This window comes from Myotis myotis, unplaced genomic scaffold (genome assembly GCF_014108235.1).
Source record: "Myotis myotis isolate mMyoMyo1 unplaced genomic scaffold, mMyoMyo1.p scaffold_m19_p_2, whole genome shotgun sequence".
In the NCBI taxonomy this organism is placed as follows: Eukaryota; Metazoa; Chordata; class Mammalia; order Chiroptera; family Vespertilionidae; genus Myotis; species Myotis myotis.
In genome coordinates, this window is record NW_023416324.1 from 3,541,179 (window position 1) to 3,562,759 (window position 21,581).

General features: G+C 54.5%; 1 protein-coding gene across 1 annotated transcript; it reads left to right on the top strand.

The window, feature by feature from the left end:
- Positions 1–1,360: 1,360 nt before the first annotated feature.
- CA6 (carbonic anhydrase 6) lies at positions 1,361–15,900 on the top strand. The gene is made up of 9 exons (XM_036353065.1): positions 1,361–1,474; positions 4,207–4,386; positions 5,624–5,772; positions 6,231–6,323; positions 9,938–10,007; positions 11,354–11,511; positions 13,201–13,384; positions 15,552–15,710; positions 15,803–15,900. The coding sequence occupies exons 1-9, from the start codon at positions 1,405–1,407 to the stop codon at positions 15,898–15,900; spliced, it is 1,161 nt and encodes a 386-aa protein (XP_036208958.1). The 5' UTR covers positions 1,361–1,404.
- The last annotated feature ends 5,681 nt before the right edge of the window (positions 15,901–21,581 follow it).

A 21,581-nucleotide genomic window follows, 5' to 3' on the forward strand; every position in this document is an offset into this window, starting at 1 on the left:
GGCTGTTGACCCCAGCGGACGCAGGAGGTGAGGCCACCCTTCGCTGACGCTCGGCCAGACATTGCTCTGACATGTCCCATTGCTTTGGGTGAGACGGAACTCACCCCAGTTGTCAGAACAAAGGCATTTCATGGGGACACATGTGTCCCAGCAGCTCGGTGGCCTGGAGGCACGCCCAGGGACGTGCTCCTGAGTGGGGGATTCAGGGTTGGCCGCTGAATTCAGAGGGAGGCTGCCGGGAGCCGGTCCATGCTTGCTGTTTCAAGGGACCTGGCATATATGGCATACTGTTCTTAATATGTTTGCTCACCTTCTTGGCACTATGTGTTTTAACCAAGGTCTCTGAGAAAGGGTGTTTCCCCAGGTAGGGATTTTCCCCTGAAGTTAGGGAGGGAATAAAACCTCTTAACTAAGTGCCAGGCGGGTAATTAATCACTTTAACTACGAACAATCGTGCTTAAGCTACATAATCTTTACTCCCTGGAATGGAGATAAGAAACGCCCTAACCTTTGTAATAGAGATTGATAGGATTGAATCAACTGGTATAAATACAGATGTAATAAGACAGCAGGACACAGAACTTAGAACACAGAACTTAGAACACAGAACTTAGATTGAGAGAACATGGCAAAAGATCCTAGACTGAACCTGACTACAGAAATTGGCAAGAGAACCTGACTAGAACCTGGTGACTGAACCTGGCTGGAGATCCTGGCTAGAGATCCTGGCTAGGCTGCTGATCAACTGAACGCTGTCTCTGTGTCATTCCTTCTTCGCCGACTCCATCCACACCTTTGGGGACCCCTGGACCTGCTGGGGTTGGACTCCGGCAGGAGGCGAAGACACGACGGCCTCCATTGCCAGTCTCCATCCCAGGCCCACGCGTGGGGGCAGATCGTGTCCCGAGGTACCTGGCTGAGGGCAGCTGACGTCAGCAGCGGTGGCTGGTGACAATTTCCGAGACACAGGAAATGCCAGGCAGGACCTGGCAAGGGTGTGCAGGCCCTGGCGATGGCCCTGCCAGGCCCCTGGCTGGGTCCCAGAGCGCTGTTGGCCGGGAGCGAGGCGCGGAAGCAGCTCTGTTCCTGGGAAGCCCCTCCCTGCCCTGGGCATCCCCTCCCGGGTGTCCCTGTCCACAAAGGCCGCCCTGTGTGGCCTTCACGTGAGTTTTCCCAAGTCAGGACACGGAACAGCCAAACCCATAGGCTGCCTGGCCATGGCAGCGCGATGGAGGCCAGGTGCACACCACCTGTCATGTGAGCGCGTCAGAAGGGCCAAGGTGGGAGGTGCCCCCGAGGCTGGACCAACCAGCCAGACGTAGAAAATTGTGACTTACAGCGGGTCTCTGACCTTTTAAAAGGAGAGTGTCCCTGAACCGGCCCTGATTCTGGACCTGCCGCGCCATGAGGACTCTCATCAGCCTGCCCCTGCTCCTCCTGGGAGCCCTGGCCCATCAAGACTGGACGTACACAGGTGAGCCCCACCCCAGGGCCCGGGGGCCCCGTGACCCTCCTGAGGACCCCGGGGAAGCCTGGCATTTCAGGCGTGGGAGCTCCCCACACGGGATCATGTGTGCCCTCCGCTGGGGCCCGCCCCGCGCTGGCTGCAGGGCTCGGGGTGAGGAGGACGCACCGTCCTGAAGCCGCGATGCAGGGAAAGGGACTGGCTTGCCCTTCCCAGGCCCCGGCTCACCTGCCGCTCTTGGGCTCGGACACGTTCCTGCCCCCGGCTGGCCTGGGAGCCTGGGCCCTGTCCTTTGCTTTCTTGGCCTGTGAGTGGGAAACAAAGTTGTCACAAAGGGCTGCCTGCTGGCCTGGCCGGGTGGCTCAGGGGGTTGGAGCATCGTCCCGTACACCAAAGGCTGTGGGTTCGATTGCTGGTCAGGGCACACACCTAGGTTGAGGGTTCGACCCCCAGTTGGGGTGTGTATGGAAGGTGACCAATAGCTGTTTCTCTCTTACATCAATGTTCTTTCCTCCCTCCCTCCCTCCCTCCCTCCCTCCCTCCCTCCCTCCCTCCCTCCCTCCTCCCTCCCTCCCTTCTTCCCTTCCTCTCTAAAACCAATAAAAACATTTCCTCTGGTGAGGATTTAAAAACAACAACACAAGAAACCAAGGGCTGCCTGCCCGCAGCCTCCAGGGCCCGGGAGCGCTCTTCTCGGCTGTCTCATGAACGTCCCTACGGTCGAGGACCCGGGCACCCAGGCCTCTGGGGGCCCCCAGCTGCCCACCCTCGGTCGCCAGGACCCTGCTGACACTGGAATATACACTTGACTGAACCCCGACTGTTACCTGTGAAATGGAAGCCCCTGGCATTTAGCCCCGTGGGAGCCAAGGAGAGGGAGACCGTGTCTGTGGGGCTTGGACACGAAACACCTCTGCCCGTGGCAGCGCCCAGAGCGCCTGCCTCCCGCCCCATCTTCTCTGAGCTGCCCCGAGGCATGGCCCCGACAGGAAGCCGGCGGCCACTGGCCTATGCAGGACCAGGAGCAGACACGGTGTGGGGCCCCCTCTGCACAGCCCACCCCCGACATGGGAGGCACCCATTCGGGCGGACCTATGTCCCCTTAGTCCAAGGGCAGCGGGACTAGGGACGCTGCAGGGAGACACAGGGGGTCCAGCTTCGGGGCAGCCAGCCAGCCCTGGCCACTGGGTGCTGGGCTAAGGAATCCATGAGGCCGTGGCCCTGCTGGGAGGGCGAGGAAGAGAGGGAATGCCAACAGCCCGGCCGTGGGGCTGTGGCCTGCAGACAGCCACCAAGGGCCGGGAGGACTGGGGCAGCTACTGCCAGGGCCTCCCGGAATACTGAGCCCTGCACACGCCCCCTCCCCCCAGTGCTGGCAGGGCCTGGGCCAGGGCCTTCCATCTTGGGCTGTGCATCCGCCTCCCGGAGAGAATTGTTTAAACCTGGTCTGGACATCATGTAGAGAAGCGCAGAATGGACTTTCTGTTGCAAAGCCAAGAAGCTGCTCAAGGCCCCGGTCCAAGGTCCTCCTTAACACAAGCTGTGCCCTTTTCACGCAGCTGGGCCCCCGGGGGGCGGGGGGGGGGGGCGGGACTTGGACCCGCAGGCACAGGGGGTGAGACCAGGACCCACAGCTGTTCTGAGGTCATCGCTCTCCCCGCTGTGGCTGGGAGAGATACATTTCCTTACTTTGATATATAAAAATATATTTATTGATTTCAGAGAGGAAGGGAGAGATAGAAACATCAGTCATGAGAGAGAATCATTGATCGGCTGCCTCCTGCACGCCCCACACTGGGGATGGAGCCTGCAACCCGGGCATGTGCCCTGATGGGGAATTGAACTGTGACCTCCTGGTTCATAGGTCGGTGCTCAACCACTGAGCCACGGGGGCCGGGCTGCTCTGATATGTTTTAACCAATTATTTGCTCATCTTTGAATCTGGTGCTTCCCTTCTTGTCCTGAGTCCATACCTGGTCTTTAGGGACCGGGAACCAGATGGAAGGCCTGGGGCCAGGAAGCAGGTGGGAGGTCCTGCCGGCGGGCGTGGGGGCCGTGTCACTCTCAGGGGTGGGGGTTGGGTAGGACATGGTGGCATCCAAGGAAACGGGAAAATCCATGCTCTCCGTTCGCAGAAGGTCCTGGGCTCAGTGATGCCCAAGCCCAAGGAGCCCCTAACGCACTTATCAGCTGCCCGCCCTTCAGAGGGAAACTGAGGCTGTGTAGTCACCACTGTTTTCAAAACACCAAGTTGTGCCCTAACCGGTTTGGCTCAGTGGATAGAGCATCGACCTGCGGACAGAAGGGTCCCAGGTTCGATTCCCGTCAAGGGCATGTACCTGGGTTGTGGACTTGATCCCCAGTAGGGGTCATGCAGGAGGCAGCTGATCGATGCTTCTCTCTCATTGATGTTCTCCCTTCCTTTCTGTAAAAATCAATTAGAAAATATATTAAACACACACACACACACACACACACACACACACACACACACACACACCAAGTCATATCTATAGGGCTGGGGCCCCTGGAGTGGATTCAGATGCCCCTCTCACCCCCTCCTGAGGCCCTGGGTCTGCTTTCTACAAGGCAGCCTGGCCTTGACCCTGGCATCCTGCTGGCCACTGGGGGCCCCGGCTGGGCAGGCTCTGCTGTGAGTGGCAGGCTCTGACCTTTGCCCTAAGTGGGGCGCCCCAGGGAGGGCCCTGACCTGTGCTCCCCTTTGCTCTCTCCCGCCTCAGAGGGGCCGAACGATGAGACACACTGGCACGAGGAGTACCCCACCTGCGGGGGGGACAGACAGTCGCCTATCGACGTGCAGAGGAAGAAGGTGCGGTACAACCCCTCCCTGAAGGCGCTGAACCTGACCGGCTACGAGGCGCAGGGCGGCGACTTCTTCATGACCAACAACGGCCACACAGGTGAGGGGAGGGCGAGGCTCCTACCAGGGTGGCCGCAGGGCATCGAGAGCAGCGGTCGCCAACCTTTCGAACGTCTCGGACCCTCCGTGGTGCGGACCACCTGGCGACCGCTGCTCCAGAGCACAGCCTGGAGGGGGACCGGTGTTGGGCCCTGAAGTGAGGAGGCTCTTCCTGAGGTGTGCGGCCTCTGTCCTGAGCCTCCGTCCCCGCTGCTCCCTCAGTCCCTGCCAGCCTCTCCTGTGCCCACTCAGACCAGCCAGAGGCAAACCCAGGTGACAGAGGCAAACCCAGGTGACAGAGGCAAACCCAGGTGACAGAGGCAAACCCAGGTGACAGAGGCAAACCCAGGTGACAGAGGCAAACCCAGGTGACAGGGGCAAACCCAGGTGACAGAGGCAAACCCAGGTGACAGGGACAAACCCAGGTGCGGTGGCAAACCCAGGTGACAGAGGCAAACCCAGGTGCGGTGGCAAACCCAGGTGACAGAGGCAAACCCAGGTGACAGAGGCAAACCCAGGTGACAGGGACAAACCCAGGTGCGGTGGCAAACCCAGGTGCGGTGGCAAACCCAGGTGACAGAGGCAAACCCAGGTGCAGTGGCAAACCCAGGTGACAGAGGCAAACCCAGGTGACAGAGGCAAACCCAGGTGACAGAGGCAAACCCAGGTGCGGTGGCCATGCTGCCGAAGCCACAGCCCCGCTGGTTTTGCTCCCTGATCTGTGCCCCTGTCTGATTTCCTCCTTTTCTCTCTGGAGTCTGATTCGCTCACAGTGCCCACAGGAGGCCCGGGGTTTCTCAGAGGCTTAAGAGAAGCCCTGCGTTCCCTTCCCTCCAAGAAAGGGGTGGAGGCTGGCAGGAAGAGCGGGGTGTGGGCGGCCCCCCGTCGGAAGTCTGGACCAGACCATGTAACATCCACGCTCTGCGTTTGCAGAACGTCCGGCGGCCAGCAGCCCGTTCCTCTGGGGTCCCCCCAGCTTGTCAACCAGAATACACACACAGCTCGCGCACGTGACTCAGTGACTCAGATTTCTCTCACGTATTTTGAAAGAGTCTACAGTTCAGCTTCCACGATGATCTGGCTACTCTGTAGAATGGCTGTGTTTTCAGCACGCTCCACGCCCTTCAGGTGACCCTGCTCGCGGCACGCTAGCCAGGCTGCCTCCCCGGGAGGCCTGGCCCATCAGCCGCCTGCACCCCTGGCTGCCCCCCCACCCCGTCCCCCGTTTTCTCTTCCAGTGCAGATCAGCCTGCCCCCCACCATGCGCATGACCACGGCCGAGGGCACCGAGTACATCGCCGTGCAGATGCACTTCCACTGGGGCGGCGCGGCCTTAGAGATCAGCGGCTCCGAGCACACCATCGACGGGCTCAGATATGCGGCTGAGGTACCGTGAGTGTCCCGCCAGGTCCGCCTCCCTCAAACCCCAGTCACTCTTCTTTTCTCCTTTTAATATACTTTTATTGATTTCAGAGTGAAAGGGAGGGTGAGAGAGAGAGAAACATCGGTGTGAGAGAGACGCATCGATTGGTTGCCTCCTGCAGAGGCCCCAACCAGGGCCAGGGAGTAAGCCTGCAACCCAGGTTTGTGCTCTTGACTGGAGTCGAACCCAAGACCCTGCCGTCCTTGGGCCAATGTTCTAACCACTGAGCAGAACTGGCCAGGCTGAACTTTCTGGACTTGACAGATCTTGTGGCCTAGACGGAGGGCGGCAGAGGGCGGCGTTGTTTGTGTGGGACAGTCTGAGGCCTCGGTGGAGCCTCTTTGCTTTCCTCCTTCCTGCAAACCTGAAGCCTTCGGAGTCTGCCTGAACAGCCCCTGACCCACCTTGTCTTGCCCCCCCAGATTCACGTCGTTCATTACAATTCCAAGTATGAAAGCTACGACATAGCCAAGAATGCTCCCGACGGCCTGGCCGTGCTGGCGGCCCTAATCGAGGTAGGCACAACCCCGCATGGGCGGGCGCAGATCGGCATCCACACGGGCGTTCAGTGTGGACGGGGGTCTCCTTCCTGTCCCTGCTCCCTGTTCCTGAGCTCCCAGCCCTTGGACAAGCTGACTCGGGGAAGGTTTACCCTTTTCCTTCTGTGTCATCAAACTCGGGGACCTTGGACAAGGTGACTTCAGAGAGCTGGGATCACGGGGGGCTGACTGAACCTCAGCCGGGTGGAGGGTAAGGGGAGGCCGGCGGCCGCCAGGTGCAGGCAACACCTCTGAGTGTCTAAGGAAGTCGGGGGGCGGGGGGTGTGGGACTTTGGGCTCCGTGGCAAGGAGTAGCGCTGAATCCGGCCCCCCCCCCCCCAAAACAAGTATTAAGTTGGATAAAATGGTCACAAGCAACCATATCAGTGCTCTGGAAACAGACCAAAGGCAGGCAACACACGGAGGCATTTACTTGTGAAAAGTAGCTAGATTGACTTCAGAGAGGAAGGGAGAGGGAGAGAGAGATAGAAGCCATCAGTGATGAGAGAGAACCATAGATCGGCTGCCTCCTGCACGCCCACACCAGGGATCCAGCCCACAACCGGGCATGTGCCCCGACTGGGGATCGAACCGTGACCTCCTGGTTCATAGTTCGAAGCTCAAACACTGGGCCACACCGGCTGAGCTAGAATTTTGAGCAAGAGCAGTGGTAGCCGGTGGACTTCCCATCCCCACCGCTAACTTGGTAGCAAGGTGGCTTACCAGGGGGCTGGACAGGAACGCCAGCAGCTGCACTGCTTGGGGCAAGGGGCTGACTGGATTTGGGAGATAAGCTGAAAACTCATGGTTGTGGCGGGGAGGGGGCGATGGCTGTCAGTATAAGTAGCAAATTTGAAAGAAAAGACAGAAAACGGAGAAAACTCGCAGCTCTGACAGCCTGCGGAGCAGTCCCAGTTGGGGTGAGTGGCAAGGGCAGAGCGATCAGAAATTGATGGAAGATGTCCTGGGAATGAGAGTCACGGAGGGACTGTAAGCTTCCCAAGAGGTGGGAGCAAATGCTGGGGCCAGCGTGAGAACTGGCTGGGCTTCGTGCTTCTCGACCCTCACCCAGCTCCACCAGCAGCGGGTGAGATCTAAGGGCTCAGGGCATTTAGCATGACCTCTGCTCAGAGCCTTGACTGACCACAGCTCCACTGACCCTCAGCGGCCCCTAGGAATTCAGGCTAAAAAATAAAACCAATATTTAAGAACTGAACAGAGACAGACACACGCGGATGTGGAGGGAAGAGGGCCATGTGACAACGGGAGTGCAGACTGGAGTGAGGCAGCTGTTAGCCGAGGGACACCAAGGGTTGCTTATAACACCCAGGAGCTGGAAGAGGCCAAGAGGTGTCTCTCGTGCAGCCTTCAGAGGGAGCATGGCCATCAGGGCACCGCGATTTCTGATGTCTGGCCTCCAGAACTGGGAGAGAATACCTTCCTGTTTTTTTAGGAAAAAAAGAAAACCACACAGAACGAAACACCAAAAAAAACAGAGTAAAGACATCCGCTGCTACATACTGCTGGGGAGACGTATCGTGCAATAAAGCCAAGGCAACTTATTAAACAGACATACAAACAAACGAAAAACACACCCTCAGCACAATTTTTAAAAATCAGAATTCATATTTGCTCCTATGCATTATCTAAAATGTCCAGTTTTCAACCCAAAAAGTTGGGCATGCAAAGAAATTGGAAAGTGTGATCCATATTTTAGAGAAGAGAAAGCAGTCAATCGAACGAATGCTGAGTCGATGGAGAGTGATTTAACAGTCAGTACTTTAGAACAGCTATCATAAATATGTTCAGAGGGTTTTTTAAAAATGACGCTCAAATAATTAAAGGAAAATATGACAATGATCCCAAAAGGGAAGTCTCAATAGATAAACAGAAACAGTAAAAATGCACCAAATGGAAAGTCTAGAGCTGAAAAGTAAAATGAAAAAATTCACAAGAGCTCAAAGCAGATGAGGCAGCAAAAGAATTCGTGCATTTGAAGACAGAACAAATAAATTATTCATCTTGAAGACCAAAGAGAAAAGACTGAAGAAAAACAAATTCATGGGGCAAGACCACATGTCCCAACATACATATAATGGGAGTCCCAGAAGGGAAGGAGACAGAGAAAGTGGCAGAAAAAAAGTTGAAGAAACAATGGCCAAAAATTCCCCAAATTTGATGAAAAACATTAATTTACCAGCCCAAGAAACTCAACAAACCCCACATCGGATAAACAGCCAGACACATCAAAGTCAAACTGCTGAAAGCAACAAGAGAAAAAGAATTTGTTATATATACAGACTGGCAGTGCAATTAACGGCTGACATCTCATTAGAAACAAGTCATCAGAAGGCAGTGGAATGACAGTCAACCAGGAAGCCATATCCTAAACCACTCTTCAAAAATGAGGTGAAATAAAGACATTCCCAGATAAACAAAAACCGAGATAATTGCTAGCAGACGTTCTTATAAGTATGAAAGGAAATCCTTGGGCCGAAAGAAAATGACACCAGACAGTAACTCAGATCCACAGAAAGCAATGCAGAGGCCAGAAATGGTAGATCAGTGCGTACAGACAAAAGAGCATCTACAGAAACTATTTTTTTTTGGTCTCAAACCTGCCCCCTCCCCTCAAAATAGCTTAAAGGAATAATAATGCCACTGTGTTGTTGGGTTTATAATATATGTAGGTGTAATTATAGATGACAAAAGATGGGGAAGAAATGGAGCTACACTGGAGGAAAGTTGCTATATTTTATTTATTATTATAATTTTTAAAAATATATTTTTATTGATTTCAGAGAGGAAGGGAGAGAGAGAGAGAGAGAGAAACATCAATGATGAGAAAGAATCATTGATCAGCTGCCTCCTGCACACCCCGTACTGGAGATTGGAGCCACAATCCAGGCATGCGCCCTTGACGGGAATCAAACCCAGGACCCTTCAGTCCACAAGCTGATGCTCTATCTACTGAGCCAAACCAGCTAGGACAAAAGTTGCGATTATTTTACTGGAAGTTAGTATCAACCTAAGTTAAGTTGTATATTGTAATCGCTACAGCAACCACTAAGAAAATAACTAAACGTGGTTCCATGGTGCACTGGAAGCATTTGTTGAACACAGAAGGTGGAACAGAGGGACAGAAAAAGACACGGCACATTTAGAAAGCAAACAGCAAGAGGCAGTTATAAATCCCAGAAACCTGGATTTATATGCGGTGCAAGAAGAAGTGGCTCAACCCCATTGACTGGAAAGAACTATTGAAAATAGGCGATTTTCACCCAAAGCAACTTTTCTGACTTTAAGAAAGGCAACACTCATTCAAAAGCGGAAGAGGCCCCGGCAGGGGGCAGGGCGGAGCAGCCAGGGCTGGCGGGGCCCCTGGGATATTCCGACAGCGACTCCTGGCCCTTCCCATGAAGCTGCCAAAATGCTTCAGAGCTTGTCTGCCTGGAAGAGACTGGGATGCCAGAAGGTGCCCCCTCTCAGCCCTCACGGCTCTGCCCAACCAGCCAGGGAACCGGCAGGTGGGCCAGAGGGGACAGGGCCAGTCTCTCCCCACTGAGGTCATTGCTCTGTTTGCCCTGCAGGTCAAGGACTATGAGGAAAACTCGTATTACAGCAACTTCATTTCTCACTTGGAAGACGTCAGGTATTTAGGTAAGGGAGGCCAACAGCGGCAGGAGGGAGGAGGGGGGAGGAATGAGTGTGTGGTGGGGGGGGCAGGGGGCATGGGCAGGGAAGGGTGGCGCTGGTGGGGAGGGTGGCAGATGAGCCCCGTGAAGGGTGAGCACCCTCCCTGGGCTAGGTCTCCTTTTCCGGCCATTCCTGCTGTTGGCTCAGGCCTCGAACCCGCTGAGAGCCTGTCCATAATCTACCTGTCCTTCCCACAACCGGGACCTCTGGATGGCCAGCGCTATCTTCACTTAAGTGCTCCCCCCCCACCCCCCCACCCCCCCCCTCCACCCTGGCCCCAGCTGGGAGGTGATCGATCCTGGTCCCTAGAGAGAAGGGTCCCCCTCGGTGGCGAGCTGAGACCAATCTCTAGACGGCAGCCCCTCATCATCGTGGGGGACACGCAGACTGGGGGCTGGACTTCCCGCCCTCTCCCTCTGGGAGGCCAGTTCAGGTCAGAGGGGTCACCTACTCCCAGGGCCAACCCTGGACCTTGAGCAATCAATACCCACGTCGGCTTTGAGGGCTTGGCTTTGAGCATCTCACTTTGGCCACTTCTGTTCTCGCCCCTCCCCCCGGCCTCCTGACCTCCCGCCCATGGGCCTCCTGGCTCTCACCACGAGTCAGCCTCGTGCCTTTCCTCTCTCTGTACCTCGCAGATTCCAGGGCCTTCGCTCCGACAAACGCCCTCCTCGCCCTTGCGTCCACACCCCCCCCCCGCCCCCCTCATCCGCCACAAGCTCACCTGCCAAAGCCCAGACCAACCCCAGCCTGTAGCCACGGCCGCATGTGGCTGGGCGGAAACAGACACGCATGGGGATTATTGTTATTCGTAGCTACAAATGTGAACAGGCCTGAGGCGGCCCCATAGAAATCTTAGACGACTCCTCGGGGCCTTGGCTGTCCCCTCTCCAAAAGGATCACCTTGCTCTTCCTCTTCTCTCCCGAAATTCTCTGCCCTGGTCTCAGCCCACACGGCGATGCTGATGATAGGTCACACGCATGAGCACTGGCCCGTATGCTGGTCCATGCCAGCACTTTACAAACACTGCCCCTCCCCCCACAGCACCCCTGCTGACCATTCCCTTGTTACAGAGGAGGAGGCGCCTTCGGGATGGAGAACTGGCCAGGAGGAGGTAGCTGAGGGGTCTCCCCAGGTCTTTGCTCCTCACCCTTCCAGGAAGCAGGACGCTGGGGAGATGTGTCCCCGGAGTCAGCCGGTGCCGCTCCGCGTGGGTCAGGAGTTTGCAGGAGGCGAGCTCTGAGCCGAGCGTCCCCTCGAGGGGCTGCAGCAGGCCCTAACGTTCTTCATCTGTGGTCCCCTCCGTTAGGACAAAACACCGTTCTGAGCAGCCTGGACCTCCAGGACATGCTGCCCGCAAACCTCCGCTTCTACTACACCTACGCGGGCTCCCTCACCACCCCTCCCTGCACGGAGAACGTGCGCTGGTTCCTGCTGGCCGACTTCGTGCAGCTCTCCAGGGCTCAGGTACCGCGTGGAGCCCTTCACCCAGGGCTCCCCTTTGGACTGCCTGGCTAACAAGAGTGCTCCCCCAAACCCCACACAGGGCCACCTCCCGGGCTCCGGTGGTGGTGTCCATGGACAGGGCTGCTGGGCTGCCCTTTGTTGCCAGGGGTGATCTTACCGGTGCTGTGGCAGAGACGGCCAAACAGGCATCACAGAACCCAAGGGACCATAGCTCCTGCAGCAAAAGGACAGGCCTGACCCAGGCCAGAGGAGGGAGTTGCACAGTGAAGGCAAATTCTCACTGGGCGCTACTCTCAGAGGCGCTGCTGTCGGCCCCTGAAGTACAAAACGCCGTCCTCACGGGGCTTGCGCCCTGACTCCACCAATGGCTCTGTGGCGGACAGCGTCACATGTAGGTCTTTGCCACCGAAAATCCCTGCAGCCCTCTGAGAAGAAACTTGTGTAGAAATAGACCTACACAAGTTTCAGAGAGCAAAATTATCAGTTAACGTGAAATAAGAATGTTTATCTATGTAAAACTGCATAATAGGTATAAGCATGTTTAATATGAGTTTTAAATATGACAAAAGAACAAAAAGTATAAAAATGACCACAGAGACTTGAAAATATAATTTCTAGAATTGAAAAGATAGTAAGAACAGAGTGAATGCATTTAATAGCAGAGCTGAGAAAATTATCTAAAATGAAACACAAAGAGGAAAAGAGGTGAAAAAGAAGTAGAGAGACAGAGAATATAGTGGGAAAATCTAACAAATATCAAGTTGAAACTCTAGGAGAAGGGAGGTAGCATAGAGAAGAGGTACAATTTGAGGAATATTGGCTGACAAATTTTCAGAAGGGTTGAAAGACACAAAGTCATATATTCAGTTAGTCCAATGAGTCAATGTAAATTTTATTTAAAAAAAAATTTTTTTAAAATATATTTTTATTGATTTCAGAGAAGACGGAGAGAGAGAGATAGAAATATTGAGAGAGAATCATTGATTGGCTGTCTCCTACACACTCCCCACTGGGGATTAAGCCCGCAACCTGGGCATGTGCCTTTGACCAGAATCAAACCTGGGACCCTTCAGTCTTCAGGCCGACACTCTATCCACTGAGCCAAACCAGCTAGGGCTCAATGTCGATTTTAAAACACACACACACACACACACACTAAACATATCAGAGTGAAATCACAAAAAAATCAAAGACAAAGAAAACAATTTGAACATCAGTCAGAGAGGGAAAGTTAAAAGAGCAGGATTACACTGACAGTTGATTCCACGCAGCAGCAGTGAGCGTCAGAAAGCAGTGAAACCATCTTTTCAAAGCACCAAGAGAAATAAACAGCTGATCTAGAATTGTACACGCAGCAAAAATGCCTTTCAAGGATGTAGATGAGATACAGATATTTTCAGGAAAACAAACATCGAGCTTGCTGCTTGGCATGTCTCTGTTTACGTCCTTCTCCCCTTTCTACTGTTGAACAAATACTCGCAGAAAGTGATTAAAAGAGATTTTTGGAAGAATAAATGGATGCATGTCCTGTGCCTGCCAGGTAGCACCCAGAACTTCCTCTGGGCTTGAGATCTCACACCTGCTTTATCAGAGTTACACAAGTCTGAGACTGAGTCCCATTTCTAACGAAACTCTTTCAAATCACCATGTGTCTCTCCCTCTCCCTAAGTCACTTCCTGTTGCCTACAGATTGGGAAGCTAGAGAATTCCTTACTGGGTCACCAGGACGAGACCATCCGCAATGTGTACCGCAATGCCCAGCCCCTGAACGGCAGAGTGGTGGAAGCCAACTTCGAGGACCACTCTAATTATCGTAAGATCAACTCTCAGTTATTCTTTGCAATCTGTGGACCGCTGTTTCCCTCGGGCTCTGGTGGGCCTCTCTCTTCTGGCAACCGAGCAGGGAGGAGAGTCAGCTAAGCAGCAGGAGGCCCAGATGGGCCCACTTGAACCGGGCGTGGCAAAGGGGGCGACTCATTTTCCTAGTCCAGGCAGCGATGCCGGTGAATAGAACCGAGGAGGCGATGAGGATGGCGGCTGTATGCTTTACTCCCTGCCTGGCCCTGGCCACAGACAGTAGGAGAAGCAAGATGTCCGCAATATGCAGACACTCCCGTAAGAGTGTAGGTCCAGGTTAACCTTGTGTAACCCATCCTAAGTCATTCCCCACACACTGTTATCTTAGTCTGTAGCCCAAGCCATCTCAGCTCCTCCTATACACTCCCTCAAGGTAGGGTGGACCACACTGTTAGCCACATTTTCTTGGGGATCAAGCCCTGACACCGGGGTGCTGGGTGCAGGTGGAGGCCGTCCGACTCCCCCGGAATCGCTAACCCACTGGGCCAAGCTCCGACTTCGGTTCTGTGGTTGTAAGAATATAAATACTCTGCAGTTCTCCCATCTTTATGTTCGTCTGCTCTGTCTCTACAATCTATTTCTATCTACCATTCCTGACACCTTTACATCCTCTAATACAGGGGTCCTCAAACTTTTTAAACAGGGGGCCAGTTCACTGTCCCTCAGACCGTTGGAGGGCCGGACTATAGTTTTTAAAAAAACTATGAACAAATTCCTATGCACACTGCACATATCTTATTTTGAAGTAAAAAAACAAAACGGGAACAAATACAATATTTGTATTTGCATGTGGCCCGCGGGCCATAGTTTGAGGACCCCTGCTCTAATACAATGGAATTGGTTTCCAATCAATATCACCCCATCTTTACCTGTCTCTTTTAAGATTTTTAAGTCTCTGTACCTAGCGCCCCCCCCCCCCCCCCCCGTCCCTCAAAATAGGTTTTTTCCCCATCTTTCCTTCTTGGTTCATTTATTGATTTCCTTCGCATCAGTTTGCTCCTCCAATATGATACTAAGAGAAAAAATAATGATGCCAGCTGTAATGATAATTTCCCCATATTATACTGTACTGGCAGCAGCAGAGGTGTGATGGGGGCATCGCCTTCCCCTGATCACTGGGTCGCCTCCCGCCCCTGAGGGCTCCCGGACTGTGAGAGGGGGCAGGCCGGCTGGAGGACCCCGACTCCAGTGCATGAATTTTCATGCACCCGGCCTCTAGTTTCCCCATATTATACTACAGACCAGCGATCGCCAACCTTTCAGACCTCACGGACCACCGGTTGGCGACCACTGCTCTAGGCGATATTAGCAGTAACGCTTCCTTTTTCAAAATGCTGGCGTCTTCCTAAACAGGTCCAGTTGCTCGCGGGCCAGCCACGGGGAGCTCAGGTTCAATCCGTCTCCTTGTTCTAATTTTGCCAGGTTCCCCAAATCAAAATTAACACTATTTTTTTTTCCATCTTCACCTGAGTATATGTTTTTATTGATTTTAGAGGGAGAGGAAGGTGGAGAGAGAAACATCAATTGGTTGCCTCCTATATGCACCCTGACCAGGGCTCAAACCTGCAACCTAGGGATGTGCCCGGACTGGGAATTGAACCTGCAACCGTTTGATGCATGGGATGATGCTCCAACCAGCTAGGCCACCTGGCCAGGGCCACACTATTCCTGCCACAGGGACAGACTGTACAGTTCACCATAGGCCACATCGCAAATGCTCTGTCTACTTGGCAGGGGCAGGGATGTCACTCCAATGTACCCTCACGAGGGGCTCAGGTGTCCCCGATACCGGGACCTCTTAGGCCCAGCACTCCCCATCGCTGTTTGCCTGGAGGTCCACTGTGGCCCTTCTGAGCCTCGTTGCCTGGGATGGTTCCCGTGACTCCCGGGAGACAGTAAGAGGGCTTCCTCCCACACCCGCCCTGGACGGACCCGGTGGTGGCCCGCCTTTGCTGATGAGGGAGCAGGGGGGTGGCAGCAGGCCCTCCTTCTGTGTAGTCGTGATTGTCCCCGGTCAAACCGGTTGGGTGGCCCACGGCTATCCCCTAGTTCTGCATCTCACAGTTCCATAGCATGACCAACCCTCAGTGAGGAAGGACCTGAGAGCCAAGGGCTGTTCCCAAGCAACGCTGGTCAAACACAGACCGGGGGCAATGGATTGGGAAACACCTCTGCACCCTAAGGCGAGGAAGGGCCACTGGGCACCACAGGAGAAGCTGAGGAGCGAGAGTATAGACCCGCCTTCGACATGTCACCCCTGGCAGACCGGCAGCTCGCCAGCCTGGATTCACACCCAGTGGAGATGCGGGAAGCCAATCGGATGGACACGCGGGCCTTTGGAGGCACCGCACACACTGCCCTGAGCTCACGTGCGGGGAAGGGCGTCTGGCTCTCCCGCTCTCCGGGTTCATGGGGGCCCCTCTTCTTTTTACAGGCTCTGAGCTCCAGTCCTACCTGCGCAAGATCAACGGTAAGCTGGATGACCTGCTGAGATCTGAGAAGAAAGCGAAGAGAAGAGGCACATTCTTTTGAGCTTGCAGGGTGAGGTGGGGCAGGAAGAACCCACACCGACCCCGGGACGCCACCTGGTCCGGCCGCACCGCGCCCCCGGGAGCACCCGTGCTGATTTCTGATGAAAACCCCGAGACCCCCCCCCCGCACCCCCCCCTCAGACAACGAGATAGCGGAAAAGTTTGAGGAGGGATGTGAGGCAGACCCCCCGGGGGGAATGGGCTGGAACAGGAATGAAAGGGCTGGCTAGCCTCCCGTGGAATCGTGCACGCTGATCTTTCTAAACGATAAACCCGCTCCCACGTCCCTGTAGCATTTAGATGCAATAAATGACTTTGGAAACGTGTGTGAGTGAGTGTATGTGTGTGTATGAATATACAAAGAGATCTGGAAGGTTCCACACCAAGGATTTAAACGATCCTTTTCTAAGTGGCTTAGATTATACTTTTTTGATAAACAAGCATTGCTTCTGTAAAAAGAGAGAAAAAAAATAAAACAAAAGAAAGAATGAAGAAGATCTAGAATCTTCTAACATTTCAAAATTTCGCCTTTTTTTTTGTAGCCAATCACATTGTTTTAATGTTGGAAGGCTAAAAAATGAAAGTTCCCAGCCCCCAATGGACATTTTAATAAGTTTTGTGGGAAGTGTAAACATTACTGCTGACTGGTGTTATTGCTTACTGTTAAGTTCTGATTTCAACTTTTCACTCCTACGAACCACACAAAGCAGGAATTTGGATGAATTTAGTTTAAAAACTGAAAACAAACATCGAATAAAAACGACCAGACGTTCAGTGATGCCAGTTTGGGGCTAATCTGATGTCCCCCCATTGGCCTTGGGAACACTTTCCTAACTGAATTCCTGAAGTTTCCTCTTGGGAGCCATGGAGGTGGTGGGGGTGGGGGGGTGGGGGACACAGCAGGGAGGGCAGGGAGAATCTGCCTTTACACCGCCCAGAGCAGACTCCTGAGGTGGGAGGAGGACCAGCCCTGCCCTCCCCCTTGGGCCTCTGGGAGCCGAGCTGGCAAGACCCTCTCAGGCCCTGGAATTCCTATGTCCAAGGCTGGTGTCCACAAGTTCTTGGTCCTGAGAAAAGGTTTGAGAAACAAGATATCCGGTAGAAACAGCCCACCAGCTGGTCCCTGGTGCTCTCAGGAGGTGTCCCTCTCACCAGTGCCAGGAATTTCCCAAAAGGCCTCCTGGGGGCGCCCTTCAGTGAAAATCTAACTGAACCTAGGGTTCTGCCAAGGACAGTCCAGAGGGCTGAGCTGCACTTGGAGAGGAGGTGCTGCCCTCCAGTGGCCGCTGGGAGGATGGTGGGGCCTGTGCCCAGGGAATTGTATTGTATGTATGTATGTATGTATGTATGCATTTTATTTTTTATTTTTGTTGATTTCAGAGAAGGGAGAGGGAGCGAGAGATAGAAACATCAATGATGAGAGAGAATCATTGATCGGCTGCCTCCTGCACACCCCACACTGGGGATCCGGCTGGCAACCCCAGCATGTGCCCTAAACCAGGAATCGAACCGTGACTTCCTGATTCATAGGTCCACACTCAACCACTGAGCCACACTGGCTGGGCCCAGGGGACTTGAGAGATCCATCCATCCCCTCTCATTTTTTCCTATTGGTAAACTGAGGCACATAACAGGGCCCGTAAAGGTCACATGACAAGTTACAGGCGTGCCAGGGACTAACAGCACATGTGTGCTCCTGGCTGGTCTTCTCCCACAGGAAGACGGGACTGCACTGGGTTGTGGCCCCGCTTGTGTCCAGCTTTATGAATTCCAAGCACCTTCACACCTGGCTGGCAGCTGCCCAGCTCTCCTGTCCACCCTCCTGTCACCAGCGGCCTGACCTGCCCCCCACCCTCCCAGCTGGATGGACACAATCTCCAAATAAGACGCCACAGAAACAACCAGGGAGACTGGATCCAAAACACCAGAAGGCCTGGCCGCGTGGCTCAGGGGTTGAGCATCGGCCTGTGGACCAGGAGGTCACCGTTGGATTCCGATCAGGGCACATGTCGGGGTTACACGTTCCATCCCCAGTGGGGGGCGTGCAGGAGGCAGCTGATCAATAGCTCTCCCTCATTATTGATGTTTCCATTTTTCTCTCTCCTTCTCCCTTCCTCTCTGAAAGCAGAAAAAATATATTTAAAAAAAAATACCAGAAGGGGCCGCTAGCCCCTTGTCAAGGACAAAACCCCAGCATCCAGGAGGGGCCTGTGAAGCAGCGCCCCGCTTCCCACGGGCAAGAGCGGGGTGTGACCTGTGCAGCTCGCTGCGCCCCTCCGCACCGTGAGCGTCCCTTCGTCCTCAGGACGCGGAGTCCCCACGCACGCGGGACAGTCGGGCCCTCCCGCGCTCACTCAAGCAGGAGGAGCTCGGGCTCCGGTGCCAAATAACGAAGCGAGGTCTGGAACCCAGGTCCGTGTTTCTCGGCCCAGGACTCTTTCTCCTCCATTCCCGTGACCATCAAGGGTTAAAAATCCTTTCTGCTCAACAAGCTTCGCTTGAAAATGAACACACTGCAGGGAAAGGTCATAGGTCATTGGAATCTTCGTGTGAATTAAATGGCACTGCACGTGCCCAGTGAATATTTGCAGAGAATCGACTACCTAGAGCGGGATCTGGAGAGGATGCCTGCAGCCCGAGGGAGAGGAGAAACGAGGGGCCCCCAGGAGAGGGGGAGGGAGCAGGATGGGGGGTGGGGAGGGAGAGAAAGAGGGAGAGAGGGAGAGAGAGCGAGGAAACCCAGGCGAGGAGGCGAGCTGGGCCTGGAGCTGGGCCTGCAGCGTCACCAGCACCAGCCCCCATCCCTGGACGCAGGGCTCAAATTCACATCCCCGCCTGTTGTTAAAAGAAGGCAGACGCACAGGTGGCGGTGGCCGTGGGGAAGGAACGGAAAGCTCGATGGCGCCGCCTGGTGCCTGAAAGGAGCAAGCGCAAGAAATACCGTCGCATTTTGGGGGCGACGGCAGACAGTGAATATGGCAGGAACAGTAGAGATATTTAGGGATTAATAATTTTTTCTGTATGTGAAATAAAGGCATTACACAAAAACATGACTTTATTTTTAAAAATCCAAAGTACGAAGGAGGGCGCCGATCAATGACTCTCTCTCATCATTGATGTTTCCATGTTTCTCTCCCCCTGAAGGACGGAGGGAAAGTAAGATACTTAGGGGTGAAATGTCATGATGTCTGTAATTAACCTCAAAATATTTTAGCAAAGAAGGGGAGCAGGGGGAGGAGAACTATGGAAAATTTTTATGTATATTTTTAAAGAATCATAACTGGGACACATCTAAGACTCTGAGGAGACTGGAGCCCCTCAGACCCGACAATGAGGCGTAGGGGCTGTCACAGGTGGAAACGGGAAGCCAGGAACAGAGCCCGGGCCCCCAGAGGGGTCACATTCTGTCCCTCACAGGCCAGGGAACCTACAGGAACCCCTGCCGCCCGCTGCTGCCCCAGCCGCTCCTCTCCGAGCCCAGCACGGCCGGCCCCGCACCGGGGGCTGCACGTGGCCAGCAGCGCCCGGAACAGTCCGCCCCACGTCTTCCCCGCTGAGCCCACCAGGATGAGGGAGGAAGGCGAGCTCGCTCCCGACCAGCGGGACTCCCTCCTGCAACGGGCCCGGCCTCGGGCCAGGCTCTGGGACAGACGGCTGAGATGGCAGTGTCTTCTTGGACATGAAACCTGCCCGGCCGGTGTAGCTGGGTGGTTGAGCATTAACTTCTGAACCAGGAGGTCAGGGTTCTATCCCCAGTGTGGGGTGTGCAGGAGGCAGCCGGCCAATGATTCTCTCTCATCGTTGATGTTTCTTGCCGGGAGCCGGTCCATGCTTGCTGTTTCAAGGGACCTGGCATATATGGCATACTGTTCTTAATATGTTTGCTCACCTTCTTGGCACTATGTGTTTTAACCAATGTCTCTGAGAAAGGTTGTTTCCCCAGGTAGGGATTTTCCCCTGAAGTTAGGGAGGGAATAAAACCTCTTAACTAGTGCCAGGTGGGTAATTAATCACTTTAACTACGAACAATCATGCTTAAGCTACATAATCTTTACTCCCTGGAATGGAGATAAGAAACGCCCTAACCTTTGTAATAGAGATTGATAGGATTGAATCAACTGGTATAAATACAGATGTAATAAGACAGCAAGACAGAACTTAGAATACGGAACCAGGAGAGACGGAACCTAGGCACAGAACCTACACAGAACATTCTCTAGAGACAGAAGAACTTTGCTGGAGAGAACATGGCAAAAGTTCCTGGACAGAAACTGGCCTCAGAACCTAGAGACAGAACCTAGCGAGAGAACATGGCAAAAGATCCTGGACTGAACCTGACTACAGAAATTGGCAAGAGAACCTGACTAGAACCTGGTAACTGAACCTGGCTGGAGAACCTGGACAGAACCTGGCTGGAGAACCTAGCGAGGGAACTTGGCTACAGAACCTGGCTGGAGAACCTGGACAGAACCTGGCTGGAGAACCTAGCGAGGGAACTTGGCTACAGAACCTGGCTGGAGAACCTGGACAGAACCTGGCTGGAGAACCTAGCGAGGGAACTTGGCTACAGAACCTGGCTGGAGAACCTGGACAGAACCTGGCTGGAGAACCTAGCAAGAGAACATGGGCACAGAACCTGGCTGGAGATCTGAAGCAGAACCTCTCTGGAGATCCAGACCAGAACTTGGCTGGAGATCCTGGCTGGAGATCCTGGCTAGGCTGCTGATCAACTGAACGCTGCCTCCATGTCATTCCTTCTTCGCCGACTCCATCCACACCTTTGGGGACCCCTGGACCTGCTGGGGCTGGACCCCGGCAGTTTCTATCTCTCTCTCCCTGTTCCTTCCTCTCGGAAATCAGTAAAAAATATTTTAAAAAGAAGAAGAAAAACATACAACGGACGGATCCATAGGGGGATGGCAATGTCGGAGCCCCCCCTGATGAAGGTGTGTGGGCCCCGGCACCGGGACGGTGCGCAGGCAGAGACGAGGACAAGGGGCTGAGTTCCAAGGAGGGGGGTTTGGGATCAAAGTAGGAAGAACATTTTATGGGACGAAGATGCTCACAATAACCGTTAGCACCGAGTGAATGAGCAACACGGCCGTCCGACCGCCGTGCGAAGGCTTGGCAGGGCGGCTTGGCTTGGGTTCCCCAGGGAAGAGCCGGGCCGAGCCCCCCGGCGAGTGGTTCATTTGGAAAGGGAGGGAAAGGTGGTGCAGGAGGGGAGCTGAGCGGCCGGGAGAGACCCAGCCACTCCCAGAGGCACCTGCGGCTTCTTCCCCAGCAGCTACACCGGAACCGCAGGACACACTCAGACCGGGCCCCAGGGGCGCGGGAACCGGGCGCCTTCCGCGCAGGACACACTCAGACCGGGCCCCCAGGGGCGCGGGAACCGGGCGCCCGCACACCAACTCCATCAGCCACAGGGGCAGGGCGGCACGGCCCCACTCCCCACTCCCCCGGCTCAGCCTGGGCCCAGAAATGCCTTCAGGGGAAGGGAAGGCGGGCAGACGGGGGCACCGAGTCAGCCAGAGCACACGGAATGCTGTCTGCCCCACATACAACCATCCTGTGAGGCAGACACCAAACTCCCGTTATTCCGGTTTCTCAGACGGGAAATGAGATGGAGAAGCAACTTACCAAAGCGCAGAGCCAGGCGTGTAGGCCAGGGGCTGGTTCCAG